General features: G+C 40.5%; 1 protein-coding gene across 4 annotated transcripts in view; it reads left to right on the forward strand.

Annotated features, from left to right (window-relative positions):
- Nucleotides 1–14976, forward strand: part of SETX (senataxin) — an 88349-nt gene that overhangs the window by 52798 nt on the left and 20575 nt on the right. For all 4 annotated transcript variants that reach the window (XM_070378782.1, XM_070378781.1, XM_070378783.1 and 1 more), the window contains 7 exons: nucleotides 1963–2136; nucleotides 4182–4414; nucleotides 5418–5585; nucleotides 8893–9049; nucleotides 11560–11661; nucleotides 11850–11965; nucleotides 14638–14709. In XM_070378782.1, the coding sequence (XP_070234883.1) occupies nucleotides 1963–2136; nucleotides 4182–4414; nucleotides 5418–5585; nucleotides 8893–9049; nucleotides 11560–11661; nucleotides 11850–11965; nucleotides 14638–14709 (1022 nt within the window). The remainder of the gene's footprint in view (nucleotides 1–1962; nucleotides 2137–4181; nucleotides 4415–5417; nucleotides 5586–8892; nucleotides 9050–11559; nucleotides 11662–11849; nucleotides 11966–14637; nucleotides 14710–14976) is intronic.

The following is a 14976-nucleotide window of genomic DNA, read 5'->3' on the forward strand; positions in this document are numbered from 1 at the left end:
GGAGTCACACAACAGGCACTTAATTGTCCCACTAGTCAGGTGTGACAATACATGTGACATGTTACCTACCAGGGAAACTGAGGGACTCAGTGCCTGCAACACCCTCTGCCCATTCCAGATTCGTAACTTTCCAGAAGCAAAATGGGTGTTTGACATAAACCATAGAGAAAGAATTTGGCAAACAGGTTAGATGCAGTGCACCATTGTCATCAGTGAATGAGAACTGTCTGGAAATCCAAGTTCTTAGATGCCAATGGGGGGGGGGCAACTTGTAAGCTTTCTAAGGACAGAAGAAGCCTCAGGCCTGCTATGTTAATAACTCTTCTACGCATAGCATTTTATGAATAATGCCACTGTGGTCATTCATGTGTCTCTAGTGTCATGTGAGGGCATTTTTGTAGTCTTGTCTCCTGAAATGAGTTGTATGAGTTCAACTGAAGTAGATAATGCCAAGCCAGTTTATACAGAAATTATGCACCCCCATCAGTGTATGGAAGTCACATTGTTCCATGTTTATACCAACACATTTGTATCGATTGTGCTATTAATTTAACCTGTTACTGTGTGCGTACTAATGGCCATTTGTGGTTTTATTTTGCTATCAATGAACTTGAGCCCCTTTTTATATATTTAGTAGATGCTTAAGTAACCTCTTTGGGGAAGCCAAAAGACTTGTTCATTTTCTGTTGTCTTTCTCTTACTGATTTGTAACGAGTTCTTTGTATAATTTGGATATAAACCGTTCTCCCACTTTAGCTTGCATTATGACTCTCATAGAGATGTCTTTAAAATTCTTGTTTAGAATTTATTTTTAGCATAACAAATGCATTTGTGTATTTTTTTATGGAATGCTCTATGACTCATTGAAGAAACCTTTCCCTTCTGCACGTCATAAATATATTATCTTAACATCTAGAACTGGTGCCAGCAAATAACAGCTTGCACATCTACCCCATATCTTGTTTTTATATTGCCCTAGAGTAGTTTTTGTATATTTTTAAAAGGTTTTGAAAAAAAGATGGTAATGATGAATATGTAGCAGATTCCATATGTGGCCTGCAAAGAAAAATCTGGCTCTTTACAGAAAGTTTACCAATCCCTTTTCTAGAGGCTTCACTGTTTTGTCAACCTGGAATCGATTTTGTGCGTGAGTAAGATGTAGGGGCCATGTTTCATTTTTTTCCCCTAATGGAGATGTAATTATCCCACTACTGTTAATTGAAAAGACTATCCTTTCTTCATGGTCTGTAGTGCCATGTTTGCCATAAATCTAGTGGCTATTTAATGCACTGATATTTTCTGGACGCCTTTCTCTATTGGATCATTTGCCTACCTCAGTGCCCGTGTCACATTGCTTGATTAGTTAAGCTTTAGAATAAGTTTTAGTAAACAAGTCCTCTTAGCTTGTTTTGCCTTATGAGTACATCGGCTATTCTTGTCCCTTTGCATTCCTGTGTAAGTTTTAGAGGAAAAAAAATGTTGAAGTTTGTTGAAAATTGGCAAAGTTGGTACTAAACTTTTTAATTAGAGCGTGCTGTTTTCCCAGCCCCATTTATTTTACTGCTGTCCTTTCCCCTTGTTTGAAATGCCACCAGTAGGCTCAGAATGCTTCTATGTACTTGGATATTTGTTTCCAGGTTTTCTCTGAGGATTTTGAAAGTAGAGCACAAAAGTGGGAATTTTTTGATTAAAAACTAAGGTAAGTTTCAAGGAAAGGAAATTTATTAGCTCCTTTTGAATATTATGACTTCATCTATTTTGGTGTTGTAGCAGTAAATTTTTAAGAAAAACTTTATAATACTCTGTGATCAATATTTGAAAATGCCCACTGGCTTAGACCATCATTTTTGAAGTGTGTATGCTACTTGCTTGAACTCTTAGTACAAGGGTTTAATATCCTTTAGTTAATCTTATGTATGTTTATTCTGTTAGAATAAATGCTGACTTCTTACTGTTTTACAGTTTATCTTGAGGAATGTGAGCTAGCTAAACAGCTTCATCCAAGGGAAAATGATTTGGTGTTTTTGGTTCCTGAAAGACTCAATGAGGAGAAGAAAGATTTAGAGTGGAGTCACCTGGAGGATGCCTGTGAATATTATTGTGGCTATGTTCATAAATTCCGCCGTACTTCAGTCAGTGAGTACCTAGTGAGACTCTGTAGAGAAGTCTGTCAGAAACTTGTCTTCTCATTTCCTTCTAAATTAGGCTTTACCAGCCATATATTTGCTGTACATTTAGCTGATGTACATTTATCAGACTTGTGTTTGTGAGGCTGATGATTTATTTACCTTTCCAAGACCTCTTTTAGATTTTCTAGACTCAGCTGGAAAAGGCCCAGTATTTCTTGCTTTAGACTTCAGATTTAAAAGTGTTCTTTTGTAATGTCTTCTTTTCCTTCTAGTAAATTTCTTCATCTGTCAGTGTTTGTTATAAAACATAATTTGCAAGCCATCTGTTTGTTAAATCACATTCCAGCTTTGGTTTTCTGGCTAATTATTAATGAGCAGACCAAAGATGTAACTAACTGTAAGGCACCTTGAGGGCTTTACTGTTTCTGTCACTTTCCTCCACTGTGTTGTAGGGGCTTCTCTCCCTAAGGGAGCATAACAGAAATAATGTTAGCTTGAATTTAAGGAGTACCAACTATGTGCCACACAGTGTGCCCTGTCCTTCCTGTGCACATTTACTATCTTTTCCCAGAGCCCTGCAAAGCAGAATTAGTTGTTCCCTGCTTATTGGGATATCAGAGGTCAGGATGTGGAATAATTTACCCAAGGTCACCCTTAGTATTAAATGGTAGGTTCAGAATTGAAACCTAATTTTATTTGACTGAGAAGTCCACATTCTTTATATAAGCCAAGCTGCCCTTTTGACATTGCTGCTTTTTTTAGTTTCTCTTATGTGAAGAGAATATGATTTCATTATTCCTTCACCTTTTTGCGTTACATCTTATAAACAGCAACAAAGCTGTTGGAGTTGAGCAGTGTGCCGTGTCGTAACTGATATGCTGTGTTTACTCTCGTGTGAGCACAGCTCAGCTCTTCATGTAGGATGCATGTAGAAGAGGAGCTGTGGGGATACATAGCTTTGTCTGTGCTTTTGACTCTGACAGGTGGCTACATTTGCCAGAGTTCTGTTTCAAAGGTGGCCTCCTTCCCTGAGCTCTTCATGTATCTAATACTCTGCCATCCCATCTCTGTTTGGAGATCATTAGGCATTTAAAATCTACTCCAAAAAGAAACACTTGATTTACTGCCTGATGTGCTGTTGCTTCAGCTTTTCCCATCATAGGATGCAGTACCTCCATTCTCCCAGTTACTCAGCCCCAGACCTCAGAGTCATGCTGGAGTCTTTCTCTCCCTCACAGGCTCCAACCAATTCATCAGGAAGTCCTGTTACTGGCCCATCCTTTGCAGTATATCCTCCATCCTGGCCCCACCTCTCCCACTATATCCTGGCCCACAGGACCATTCACTTTCACCTGGATTCATCTGGATTAAGTGGTCTTTTTGCTTTTCCCATTATAGTGTATTCTTCATTCACCATAAGTGATTCTTTTAATGTGGGCGTTAGAGCAGGTCCCTTCCCTACACAGAGCTGTCCTGTAGCCCTTGACCTGACTCAGAGTCATTACTGCAGAGCCCTGTGAAGAGTAGCCACCAGTAGTTTCTCAGGCTTCGAGCTCGCTTCCTCCCAGCACACCAGCCTTCTCTCTGTTCCTCAATAATCCAGATACCCTGCTGCCTTTGTGGTTGCTGATTCCCTGCCTATAACATAATTTTCCAGTTATCAACATGGCTTCATTGTATTAAGACCATGCCCAAATGTCATCTTATCAGGAAGGTCTTCCCTGACTCTCTTGTCTGCATAACACTCCCTTACATCCCTCTTCACTTCCTCATCCCCCTCCTCTGCATTCTTCATGCTACTTACCATCACCTGGCATGTTTGTTTGATTACCTGCCGCCGCCTCCTAAAAAATAAGCCTCCTGAGGATAGGAATGTTGCCTGGTTTGTAGGAGCCATTCAGTAGATAAATAGTAATTTACCTTCACTGAGTAAATTATTTGAATGATGTGTAGAAAACAAGTTATAAAACACTTTGTTCTGAATAACCTTTTTAACTGGACACTTTGCATTCACTGGTAACCGAGATTGCTTTTTCTCTATCTTGGTAACAGTGCATAATGGGAAATTTGAGTGTTCGGTTTCCATCCAGACTCAAGATAATTTACCAGTCAATTTAAATGAACTCGTGAAATGCTTTGTAATCAGCTCTCTGGTGACTACACAAAGGAAGTTGAAAGCCATGTCTTTGCTGAGTGGTCGGAACCAACTGGCCAGAGCCATTCTGAATCCAAACCCCATGGACTTCTGTACAAAAGATTTACCAACTGCAACATCTGAGAGAATTGTGAGTGATGACCATTTGATACAGGGAAAGTCAGAACATTTCATGTCACAACGTTAAAGCATCATGTTCTTTTGTCCACAGCAAAGACTTATTAGTCACAGTGTATGCCCAGTGAAATTTTTAGTGCCTAGTTTTCTTTAATGTTGTAAAGTGTGTCTTTGTGTTAGCTTACCTCAGGAAGAAGGTAGAGTGCAATAAGGAGTTGAAAATATGCTTGAAGAACAACATTAAAATATTAGGTGAACATCCTACTTTTTAGGTGGTTAAAATGCAGGAGTAAGTAGGAATAGGTTTAATGGAATGAATTTTGCATTTGAATGACCAGTGGAGCTTTTGGTACTGTTGCCGGTTTGAAGACAAAGTTATTGTATTGTGTGAATGGATATTTCTCATTATAAAATTCTGTATAAGTTCCAGGAAATTAACACAGAGACAGGTGAAGGGAAAGAATTGTTATTTGAACCCCTTCCTTGTGTTCGGGCTTCCATGTGTTTTCTCATTCAATTCTCACCTTCTAAGGGATCCGAGATTTATATAAAAATCGGTGGAGGCTGAAGTCCGGAGAGGTGAGTTTGGAAACACAGCTTGAGAGTGAAACTGAGGTGTAGACTCAGCTGAAGCAAGATCCTCTCCACTCCGTCACTTGTGTTAGGAAAGAAAGTCTTGGAATGCTTTTACTGTCTAGGGAGAGAATTGACTAAAATGGGAAGAATCAGAGAAGAAATAAAAAGAAGAGTGCAAAAACAGTTCACGATCTTTATAAGAATCACAAATAAAAATATTGTTTTATTTATAGACGGACTGAAGCCTGTAGATACTTGTAAGTGACTCTTTCCAGTAGTGAATGCGCTTCTTAGATTAAAGGTCATTTTGGAGTCTTGCCTGATCATAAAGCTTCTGTCTGATGGAGGACAGGAGCAGTTTACACAGATTTTTCCACTGTCTAGCTTTCCTGGGCAACCACAGGAAGAAAAAGTCATTCTCACTAATGTCTTTCATATAGGTTGCCTACTTAAAAGATTTCAATGAAGACCAGAAGAAAGCGATAGAAACTGCATGTGCCATGGTGAAACACTCCCCATCAGTTGCCAAGATCTGTCTGATTCATGGACCACCTGGAACAGGAAAATCAAAAACCATTGTTGGCATCCTGTACCGCCTGCTGACAGAGGTAAAGTGTTTGTGAGGGCAGCAGCATTCTTAATTGAATATATCATTTCACATCACTAGATTTAACTAACGTGTGATTAAGTACTAAAGTGCCTTTTGATACTGTGTGGAACCGTATCGGATAAAGGGTTAGCAGAGATGGAGAAGGTTATAAGAAATAAAAAGGCAGAAAATACTGTTTTGTGTGCAATCACTCCTGAGGGCTAGAATGGTGGTCTCCTGGCTTTGTTAGTGGCCATAGCTGATACCAGGAGACCATCCTGGATTTATCTATCCCTGGGCTGCATTTTGGTTGGATTGGGTATTGAATAAAATCAGTGGATAATAAGGTAAGGCTCAGAAAAGTTAACGATAAAATTTTATGACTGAGTAATTTTTTTAAACTTTTTATTTTGTATTGGGATGGAGCTGTTCACAGTAAGTTTTTAGTATCAGTGTAAGATGCAAGAGTGAACGTTGACATTCTAGGAATCAGCAAACTAAAATGGACTGGAATGGATGAATTTAACTCAGATGACCATTATATCTACTACTGTGGGCAGGAATCCCTTAGAAGAAATGGAGTAGCCCTCATGGTCAACAGGAGTCCAAAATGCAGTACTTGGATGCAGTCTCAAAAATGACAGAATGATCTCTGTTCGTTTCCAAGGCAAACCATTCAATATCACAGTAATCCAAGTCTATGCCCCAACCAATAACGCTGAAGAAGCTGAAGTTGAATGGTTCTATGAAGACCTGCAAGACCTTTTAGAACTAACACCCAAAAAGATGTCCTTTTCATTATAGGTGACTGGAATGCAAAAGTAGGAAGTCAAGAAACACCTAAAGTAACAGGCAAATTTGGCCTTGGAGTACGGAATGAAGCAGGGCAAAGGCTAAAAGAGTTTTGCCAAGAGAACGCACTGCTCATAGCAAACACCCTCTTCCAATGACACAAGAGAAGACTCTACACATGGACATCACCAGGTGGTCAACAACGAAATCAGGTTGATTATATTCTTTGCAGCCAAAGATGGAGAAGCTCTATACAGTCAGCAAAAAACAAGACCAGAAGCTCACTGTGGCTCAGACCATGAAGTCCTTATTGCCAAATTCAGACTTAAATTGAAGAAAGTAGGGAAAATCACTAGACCATTCAGGTATGACCTAAATCAAATTCCTTATAAATATACAGTGGAATTGAGAAATAGATTTAAGGGACTAGATCTGATAGGCACAGTGCCTGATGAACTATGGATGGAGGTTTGTGACATTGTACAAGAGACAGGGTTCAAGACCATCCCCATGGAAAAGAAATGCAAAAAAGCAAAATGGCTGTCTGGGGAGGCCTTACAAATAGCTGTGAAAAGAAGAGAAGCGAAAAGCAAAGGAGAAAAGGAAAGATAAGCATCTGAATGCAGAGTTCCAAAGAATAGCAAGGAGAGATAAGAAAGCCTTCCTCAGCGATCAATGCAAAGAAATAGAGGAAAACAACAGAATGGGAAAGACTAGGGATCTCTTCAAGAAAATTAGAGATACCAAGGGAACATTTCATGCAAAGATGGGCTCTATAAAGGACAGAAATGGTATGGACCTAACAGAAGCAGAAGATATTAAGAAGAGGTGGCAAGAATACACAGAAGAACTGTACAAAAAAGATCTTCATGACCCAGATAATCACTATGGTGTGATCACTGACCTAGAGCCAGACATCCTGGAATGTGAAGTCAAGTGGGCCTTAGAAAGCATCACTACGAACAAAGCTAGTGGAGGTGATGGAATTCCAGTGGAGCTATTTCAAATCCTGAAAGATGATGCTGTGAAAGTGCTACACTCAATATGCCAGCAAATTTGGAAAACAGCAGTGGCCACAAGACTGGAAAAGGTCAGTGTTCACTCCAATCCCAAAGAAAGGCAATGCCAAAGAATGCTCAAACTACCGCACAATTACATCATCTCATACGCTAGTAAAGTAATGCTCAAAATTCTCCAAGCCAGGCTTCAGCAATACGTGAACTGTGAACTTCCAGATGTTCAAGCTGGTTTTAGAAAAGGCAGAGGAACCAGAGATCAAATTGCCAACATCTGCTGGATCATGGAAAAAGGAAGAGTTCCAGAAAAACCTCTATTTCTGCTTTATTGACTATGCCAAAGCCTTTGTCTGAATCACAATAAACTGTGGAAAATTCTTCAAGAGATGGCAATCCCAGACCACCTGACCTGCCTCTTGAGAAATCTATATGCAGGTCAGGAAGCAACAGTTAGAACTGGACATGGAGCAACAGACTGGTTCCAAATAGGAAAAGGAGTACGTCAAGGCTGTATATCGTCACCCTGCTTATTTAACTTCTATGCAGAGTACATCATGAGAAACGCTGGGCTGGAAGAAGCACAAGCTGGAATCAAGATTGCCGGAAGAAATATCAATCACCTCAGATATGCAGATGACACCATCCTTATGGCAGAAAGGGAAGAGGAACTAAAAAGCCTCTTGATGAAAGTGAAAGTGGAGAGTGAAAAAGTTGGCTTAAAGCTCAACATTCAGAAAATAAAGATCATGGCATCCGGTCCCATCACTTCATGGGAAATAGAAGGGGAAACAGTGGAAACAGTGTCAGACTTTATATTTTGGGGCCCCAAAATCACTGCAGATGGTGATTGCAGCCATGAAATTAAGACGCTTACTCCTTGGAAGGAAAGTTACGACCAACCTGGATAGCATATTGAAAAGCAGAGACATTACTTTGCCAACAAAGGTCCGTCTAATCAAGGGTATGGTTTTTCCAGCGGTCATGTATGGATGTGAGAGTTGGACTGTGAAGAAGGCTGAGCACTGAAGAATTGATGCTTTTGAACTGTGGTGTTGGAGAAGACTCTTGAGAGTCCCTTGGACTGCAAGGAGATCCAACCAGTCCATTCTGAAGGAGATCAGCCCTGGGAATTCTTTGGAAGGAATGATGCTAAAGCTGAAACTCCAGTACTTTGGCCACCTCATGCGAAGAGCTGACTCATTGGAAAACACTGATGCTGGGAGGGATTGGGGGCAGGAGGAGAAGGGGATAACAGAGGATTAGATGGCTGGATGGCATCACCGACTTGATGGGCATGAGTCTGAGTGAACTCTGGGAGTTGGTGACGGACAGGGAGGCCTGATGTGCTGTGATACATGGGGCGCAGAGTCATACATGAATGAGCGACTGAACTGAAATGAAGATGCAGGTGCTTTTTATTTTTATTATAGGAACTTTTGAATATATGTGAAAGTAGGAAAGAACTATAACATTGTGTAATAGAACTCATCAGGACTTTTTGTTTGATGCAAATTGCAGAACCAGAGGAGGGGGTATTCAGATGAAAACTCCAACGCCAAAATCAAGCAAAACCGTGTCCTCGTATGTGCTCCTTCCAATGCAGCTGTTGATGAACTTATGAAAAAAATTATCCTTGAATTCAAAGAAAAGTGTAAAGACAAGAAGAATCCTATGGGTATGATATTTATGTAGGCTTTTAATTTGTTTTCAGTGTTTAGTGTGGGGAGCTTTGAATGACAAAAAGTGAGCCAGTTCTGGCTTATTGACATCTCCCGAATTTCGTTCATGTGGCCTTCCAGGACAGTGCTTCTCTCACAGTGTGGCTTGTGACCAGTCACTGGATTGTGAAATCAGTTTAGGGAGATCAGAACCAGCATACTTATATAAGATAGAACAGAACAGAGGGAAACAGAAAAGATTAGAGCATAGTTAATGAGCGGGGTAAGTAGTATTCTGTGAAACCTATTTTACTGGTGAAGTGTGAGTGTACTGCTTTCAGTACAATGTAAAGTGTGCCTCATAAAAGCGCTGGTCTAGCGTCAGCAGCAGCAGCAGCAGCAGCGTGTATACACCTAGAAGTGAAAATGCTGGGTTGAAGGATTTGTGCATCTTCTAGATAGTGCCAGATCCTTCTAGAAAGTGGTTGTGTCAGATCCCACACTGAGAACAGTGCCCAGACAGTGGGCAGGGTGCTGTTTTCACTTTCCTTTTCCTGAGGAGGGGTAATAAGCACTTTTTCAGGTGTCCATTGACAACACGACAAGGCTGGATGAAGGTGGGACAAATGCCGGGTCTAGGTTTTAACTTTTTTGGTTAGAAAATGACATCTCTGTCGGTAAAGAGAGCTTTTTTCCTTATTTTTCAGTACTTTTTTTTTTTTTCCAATGCATCTGATATATATGTTTGTGGGATTTGGTTTATACCCTTTATTGGGTTAAAGAAGTCCGTTTTTCATTAGCTTTTTTTTATGAATGGGTGCTGAATTTTATACAGACATTTATTTGCAATGTTTTGTGTAAGTGATTATCTGTTCCTTGAAAGTTAATCTGTTTTTAGTATTGTTTTGGTGTTTGTTGTTCTCTTTTTACTTTTTGGTCTGTTTTTTGACAGATGGATAAGTTTTTGTCTGCTGAATGTCTTTAATTGTTGATTTATTCAAGTTTTCTGCATTTGAGTGACTTTTGCTAATTTTTAAATCCTTGTGTTTTGTTGTATGTGAATTAAAAAACCCAATACCTCAGCACCTGGACAGTGATGGGCTCTCATCCTTCTCCCTCCAGGGAAGCCACAGCAGCTCAGGGGCTTTCATATCTGGTTTTCACCTTTCTCTGTTTTTCGCCCCTAGGAATTTCTTTTACATCCTTCTGAGCTCACTCTGCAATTTAAAGGATTCTGTTTTAATTTCTGAAGTATTTTGAGGTGCTTAGAGTGGGTATAAATCTCATCACCTTTCTGGCAGATAATCAACTTAGCAGTTTTGAAACTTTCAAGTAAATGTTGGCCAGAGAAGATGGCTTCAAATTTAGAAGAAGGAGCTGAACTAGGAATACAGATACATGTAGACAACTGTATAATAAATTGTTAATTTATTCATTCAGCACGTTTATTGTATTTACTGTGTGCCAGCTGCTGTTCTAGGCAATGACCAAAACAAAACCTGATTCTCTGGGGCTTGGGATTCAGGGAAAGGAGACAGCAAGCAAGTCACATGACATGTTAGGTTGGGATAGGTGCTAATAAATACTGCTTGGTTGATGTTATTTAGTTCAGTGAAGCAGTGGGAGATTTTTAGACTAAATAATACCTGAGTGTACTAACCTAGAATTAAAAATGTGGTTAGTAAACCAGTTCAAATGATGCTGACAGTTTTTGAAATTACCAGAATTTCCAGCACCTTCTGTCCCTTAGATCCTGAGGTGGCATTGTGATGTGGAGCAGAGTTTCAGAATCTTGGTTCTGAGTATTCTACAGAAAAGGATTTGATTGGTGGTCCCAAAAGATTTCATTTGGGGAATTCAGACATGTATTAAAAGATAAACATCTTCATTTTTGAAATATCCTGAGGTTAAGAAATCTGTTTATTTTTAACTCAGCCATTTTCCAAACGAATTTTTCCATGGATTGTTGAATAGAACATAGTTTGAGGAACAGTAGTGTAATAGAATCTCATCTCTGCTATATACTATTTGTGCAACCCCAGGCAATGGCACCCCACTCCAGTACTCTTGCCTGGAAAATCCCATGGACGGAGGGGCCTGGAGGGCTGTAGTCCTTGGGGTTGCTAGGAGTCGGACACGACTGAGCGACTTCTTTATTTTTTCACTTTCATGCATTGGAGAAGGAAATGGCAACGCACTCCCGTGTTCTTCCCTGGAGAATCCCAGGGACGGGGGAGCCTGGTGGGCTGCCGTCTATGGGGTCACACAGAGTCGGACGACTGAAGCGACTTAGCAGCAGTAGCAGTAGCTTTTATTAGGCGGAAATAAGTCCTTGTCTTTTAGGGGTTTTTATAAAGCTTTATCTAAAAGGATATATGTGGAGCCTTTAGCACAGTTCCAGATGTCTGGTTGATTAATAGTTCATGCTAGCTCCCTTCTCTGATTGTTAATATTTTGCTAAAAAACAGTTATTATGTACAGAGATTGTCAGTGTTCTTACTAATCTCTGTGTGACTTTTATCAACAGGAAACTGTGGAGATATAAATTTAGTACGTCTAGGTCCAGAAAAGTCTATTAATAATGAGGTCCTGAAATTCAGTTTGGACAGTCAAGTTAACCACAGAATGAGTAAGTATGCAATAAAGGTATATACTAATTTATTTTTTTCTTGTTGTATAGTTGGCTTGGGCATTAAAGGTAATTTGGAGACCCTAGAAATAGTCTGATTTTGAAAGCTAGTTTTCCTTCTCATTGTGTGTGAATATGTATATATTTGTTAGAATGAGAAATTCTTTGTCTTTTTATTTTCTTTAAAGAAAAAGACTTACCGTCTCATGTTCAGGAGATGCACAAAAGAAAGGAATTTCTTGATCGTCAACTTGATGAACTTTCCCGCCAGCGTGCTTTATGCCGAGGTGGAAGGGAATCGCAGGTATCTAAACATTTCTTGATCAGTGTTTATAACAGCTCATAGATAAACTAGTTGAGTATTTGATGCTGTTCTTTTGTTGTGAAATAGTATATAATTTGTGTAAAAGATGTATACAAAAATGGTATCTTTACATTAGGAGTTAAACGTGTTTTTTAAAGGACCAGATAGTAAATATTTTAGACTTTACAGGCCTATGTAGAGTCTCTTTTAGCCATTCAACTCTGCTGTTGTAGCCTGAAGACAGCAGCAGTTGGTAACAGGTAAATGATGTGCCAAGGGTTGGCCTGCTAGGCAGACAGGAAGAGCCAACCTACAATACCTTGGACAGATCTGCATCTTAAATACAGTATTAAGAATTTATCAGACTTCCCTGGTGGTCCAGTGGTTAAGAATCTGAGCTTTCCACTGCAGAGGGTACAGGTTCAATCCCTGGCTGAGGAACTAAGATCCCACATACTTCACTGTGTGGTCAAAAAAAGAGAATTTATCTAATTCAGTTCAGTTGCTCAGTCGTGTCCGACTCTGCGACCCCATGAATCGCAGCTCGCCAGGCCTCCCTGTCCATCACCAACTCCTGGAGTTCACCCAAACTCATGTCCATCGAGTCGGTAATGCCATCCAGCCATCTCATCCTCTGTCATCCCCTTCTCCTCCTGCCCCCAATCCCTCCCAGCATCGGAGTCTTTTCCAGTGAGTCAACTCTTCGCATGAGGTGGCCAAAGTACTGGAGTTTCAGCTTTAGCGTCAGTCCTTCCAAAGAACACCCAGGGCTGATCTCCTTCAGAATGGACTGGTTGGATCTCCTTGCAGTCCAAGGGACTCTCAAGAGTCTTCTCCAACACCACAATTCAAAAGCATCAATTCTTCGGTGTTCAGCTTTCTTCACAGTCCAACTCTCACATCCATAAATGACCACTGGAAAAACCATAGCCTTGACTAGACAGACCTTTGTTGGCAAAGTAATGTCTCTGCTTTTCAATATGCTGTCTAGGTTGGTCATAACTTTTCTTCCAAGGAGTAAGCGTCTTAATTTCATGGCTGCAGTCACCATCTGCAGTGATTTTGGAGCCCCCCAAAATAAAGTCTGACACTGTTTCCACTGTTTCTCCATCTATTTCCCATGAAGTGATGGGACCAGATGCCGTGATCTTCGTTTTCTGAATGTTGAGCTTTAAGCCAACTTTTTCACTCTCCACTTTCACTTTCATCAAGAGGCTTTTTAGTTCCTCTTCCCTTTCTGCCATAAGGGTGGTGTCATCTGCATATCTGAGGTGATTGATATTTCTCCTGGCAATCTTGATTCCAGCTTGTGCTTCTTCCAGCCCAGCATTTCTCATGATGTACTCTGCATAGAAGTTAAATAAGCAGGGTGACGATATACAGCCTTGACGTACTCCTTTTCCTATTTGGAACCAGTCTGTTGTTCCATGTCCAGTTGTAACTGTTGCTTCCTGACCTGCATATAGGTTTCTCAAGAGGCAGGTCAGGTGGTCTGGTATTGCCATCTCTTGAAGAATTTTCCACAGTTTAATCTGATTCACGCAGTCAAAGGCTTTGGCATAGTCAATAAAGCAGAAATAGAGGTTTTTCTGGAACTCTTCCTTTTTCAATGATCCAGCGGATGTTGGCAATTTGATCTCTGGTTCCTCTGCCTTTTCTAAAACCAGCTTGAACATCTGGAAGTTCACGGTTCATGTATTGCTGAAGCCTGGCTTGGAGAATTTTGAGCATTACTTTACTAGCGTGTGAGATGAGTGCAGTTATGCGGTAGTTTGAGCATTCTTTGGCATTGCCTTTCTTTGGGATTGGAGTGAACACTGACCTTTTCCAGTCTTGTGGCCACTGCTGAGTTTTCCAAATGTGCTGGCATATTGAGTGCAGCACTTTCACAGCATCGTCTTTCAGGATTTGGAATAGCTCCACTGGAATTCCATCACCTCCACTAGCTTTGTTCGTAGTGATGCTTTCTAAGGCCCACTTGACTTCACATTCCAGGATGTCTGGCTAATTAACACCTACTGAATGGAATGTGGAGTGTTAGTTGTTGGGTTGCTGGGTAATGAGCTGAGGTTTAAAAACAGACCACAGGAGAAGTTGCAATAGATTTATTACTCACAGGTCCTGGAGGAGGTACATAGCATACCTTGAGGGGCCACGCAGGAGGTCCATGCAGAGTGCAGACAGAGGCAGGCCCTGGGCCACATATCTCTATCAGGGTCCATGGTTGGAGTGTTTTGACATATCCAGACTAGGCTGAATTGGGCAGTTTGAATGGAAAGAGCAGGGTTTTGGTAAGTTTCTTGGAGGGTTTTATTTCAAGGTCACGTATAAGGCATACAGGTGCTGGAACGAAACAGCATCGACAAGAGCGATCATTTGCTGGTGACTCTCTGGGTGCTATATAAGACATTTGCAAGAGTGAGGGGCGAGTGTCAGTTTGAAGTCACGGCAGGCACCTTGCCAAACACAATGGATGTCAGGGCAGCAGTGCCCTGGAGTAGCTTAGCTCAACTCTGATACACAGTAGTATAGAGAGACTGGTAGGGGAAACACACTGGGCGAATCAGTTTTTCATTGGTAAAGTACTGGCTCTTCTTTTTGAAATGTGAGGCAGTTCATTGGAAAGCGTTTTAAAATGCTTAGTTTAATGATAGCAGTCTAATTTTTTCCAGAGGCAAGAATTAGATGGAAAAATTGCCAGAGTTTCAAAAGAAAGGCAGGAGCTTGCTTCTAAAATTAAAGAGGTAAGTAGTTCATCTGTAGCATTTTCCTGGCATTTCTTTTTTTAAATTATGAAATAGTTCATTCAGACAGCCTATGGTCTTTTCTTAGTTACATTTAAAATCTGAGAATTCCCGGTGGTCCAGTGATTAGGACTCTGCACGTCCATGCAGAGGATGTGAATCCAATCCCTTTTTCAGGGAACTCAGATCCCTCAAGCTGCATGTGTGGTCACAATGTATATAAATCAATAAAATTTTTTTATAATGAAAAATTAATATCAAGCATAT

This window comes from Bos mutus, chromosome 11 (genome assembly GCF_027580195.1).
Source record: "Bos mutus isolate GX-2022 chromosome 11, NWIPB_WYAK_1.1, whole genome shotgun sequence".
NCBI lineage: Eukaryota > Metazoa > Chordata > Mammalia > Artiodactyla > Bovidae > Bos > Bos mutus.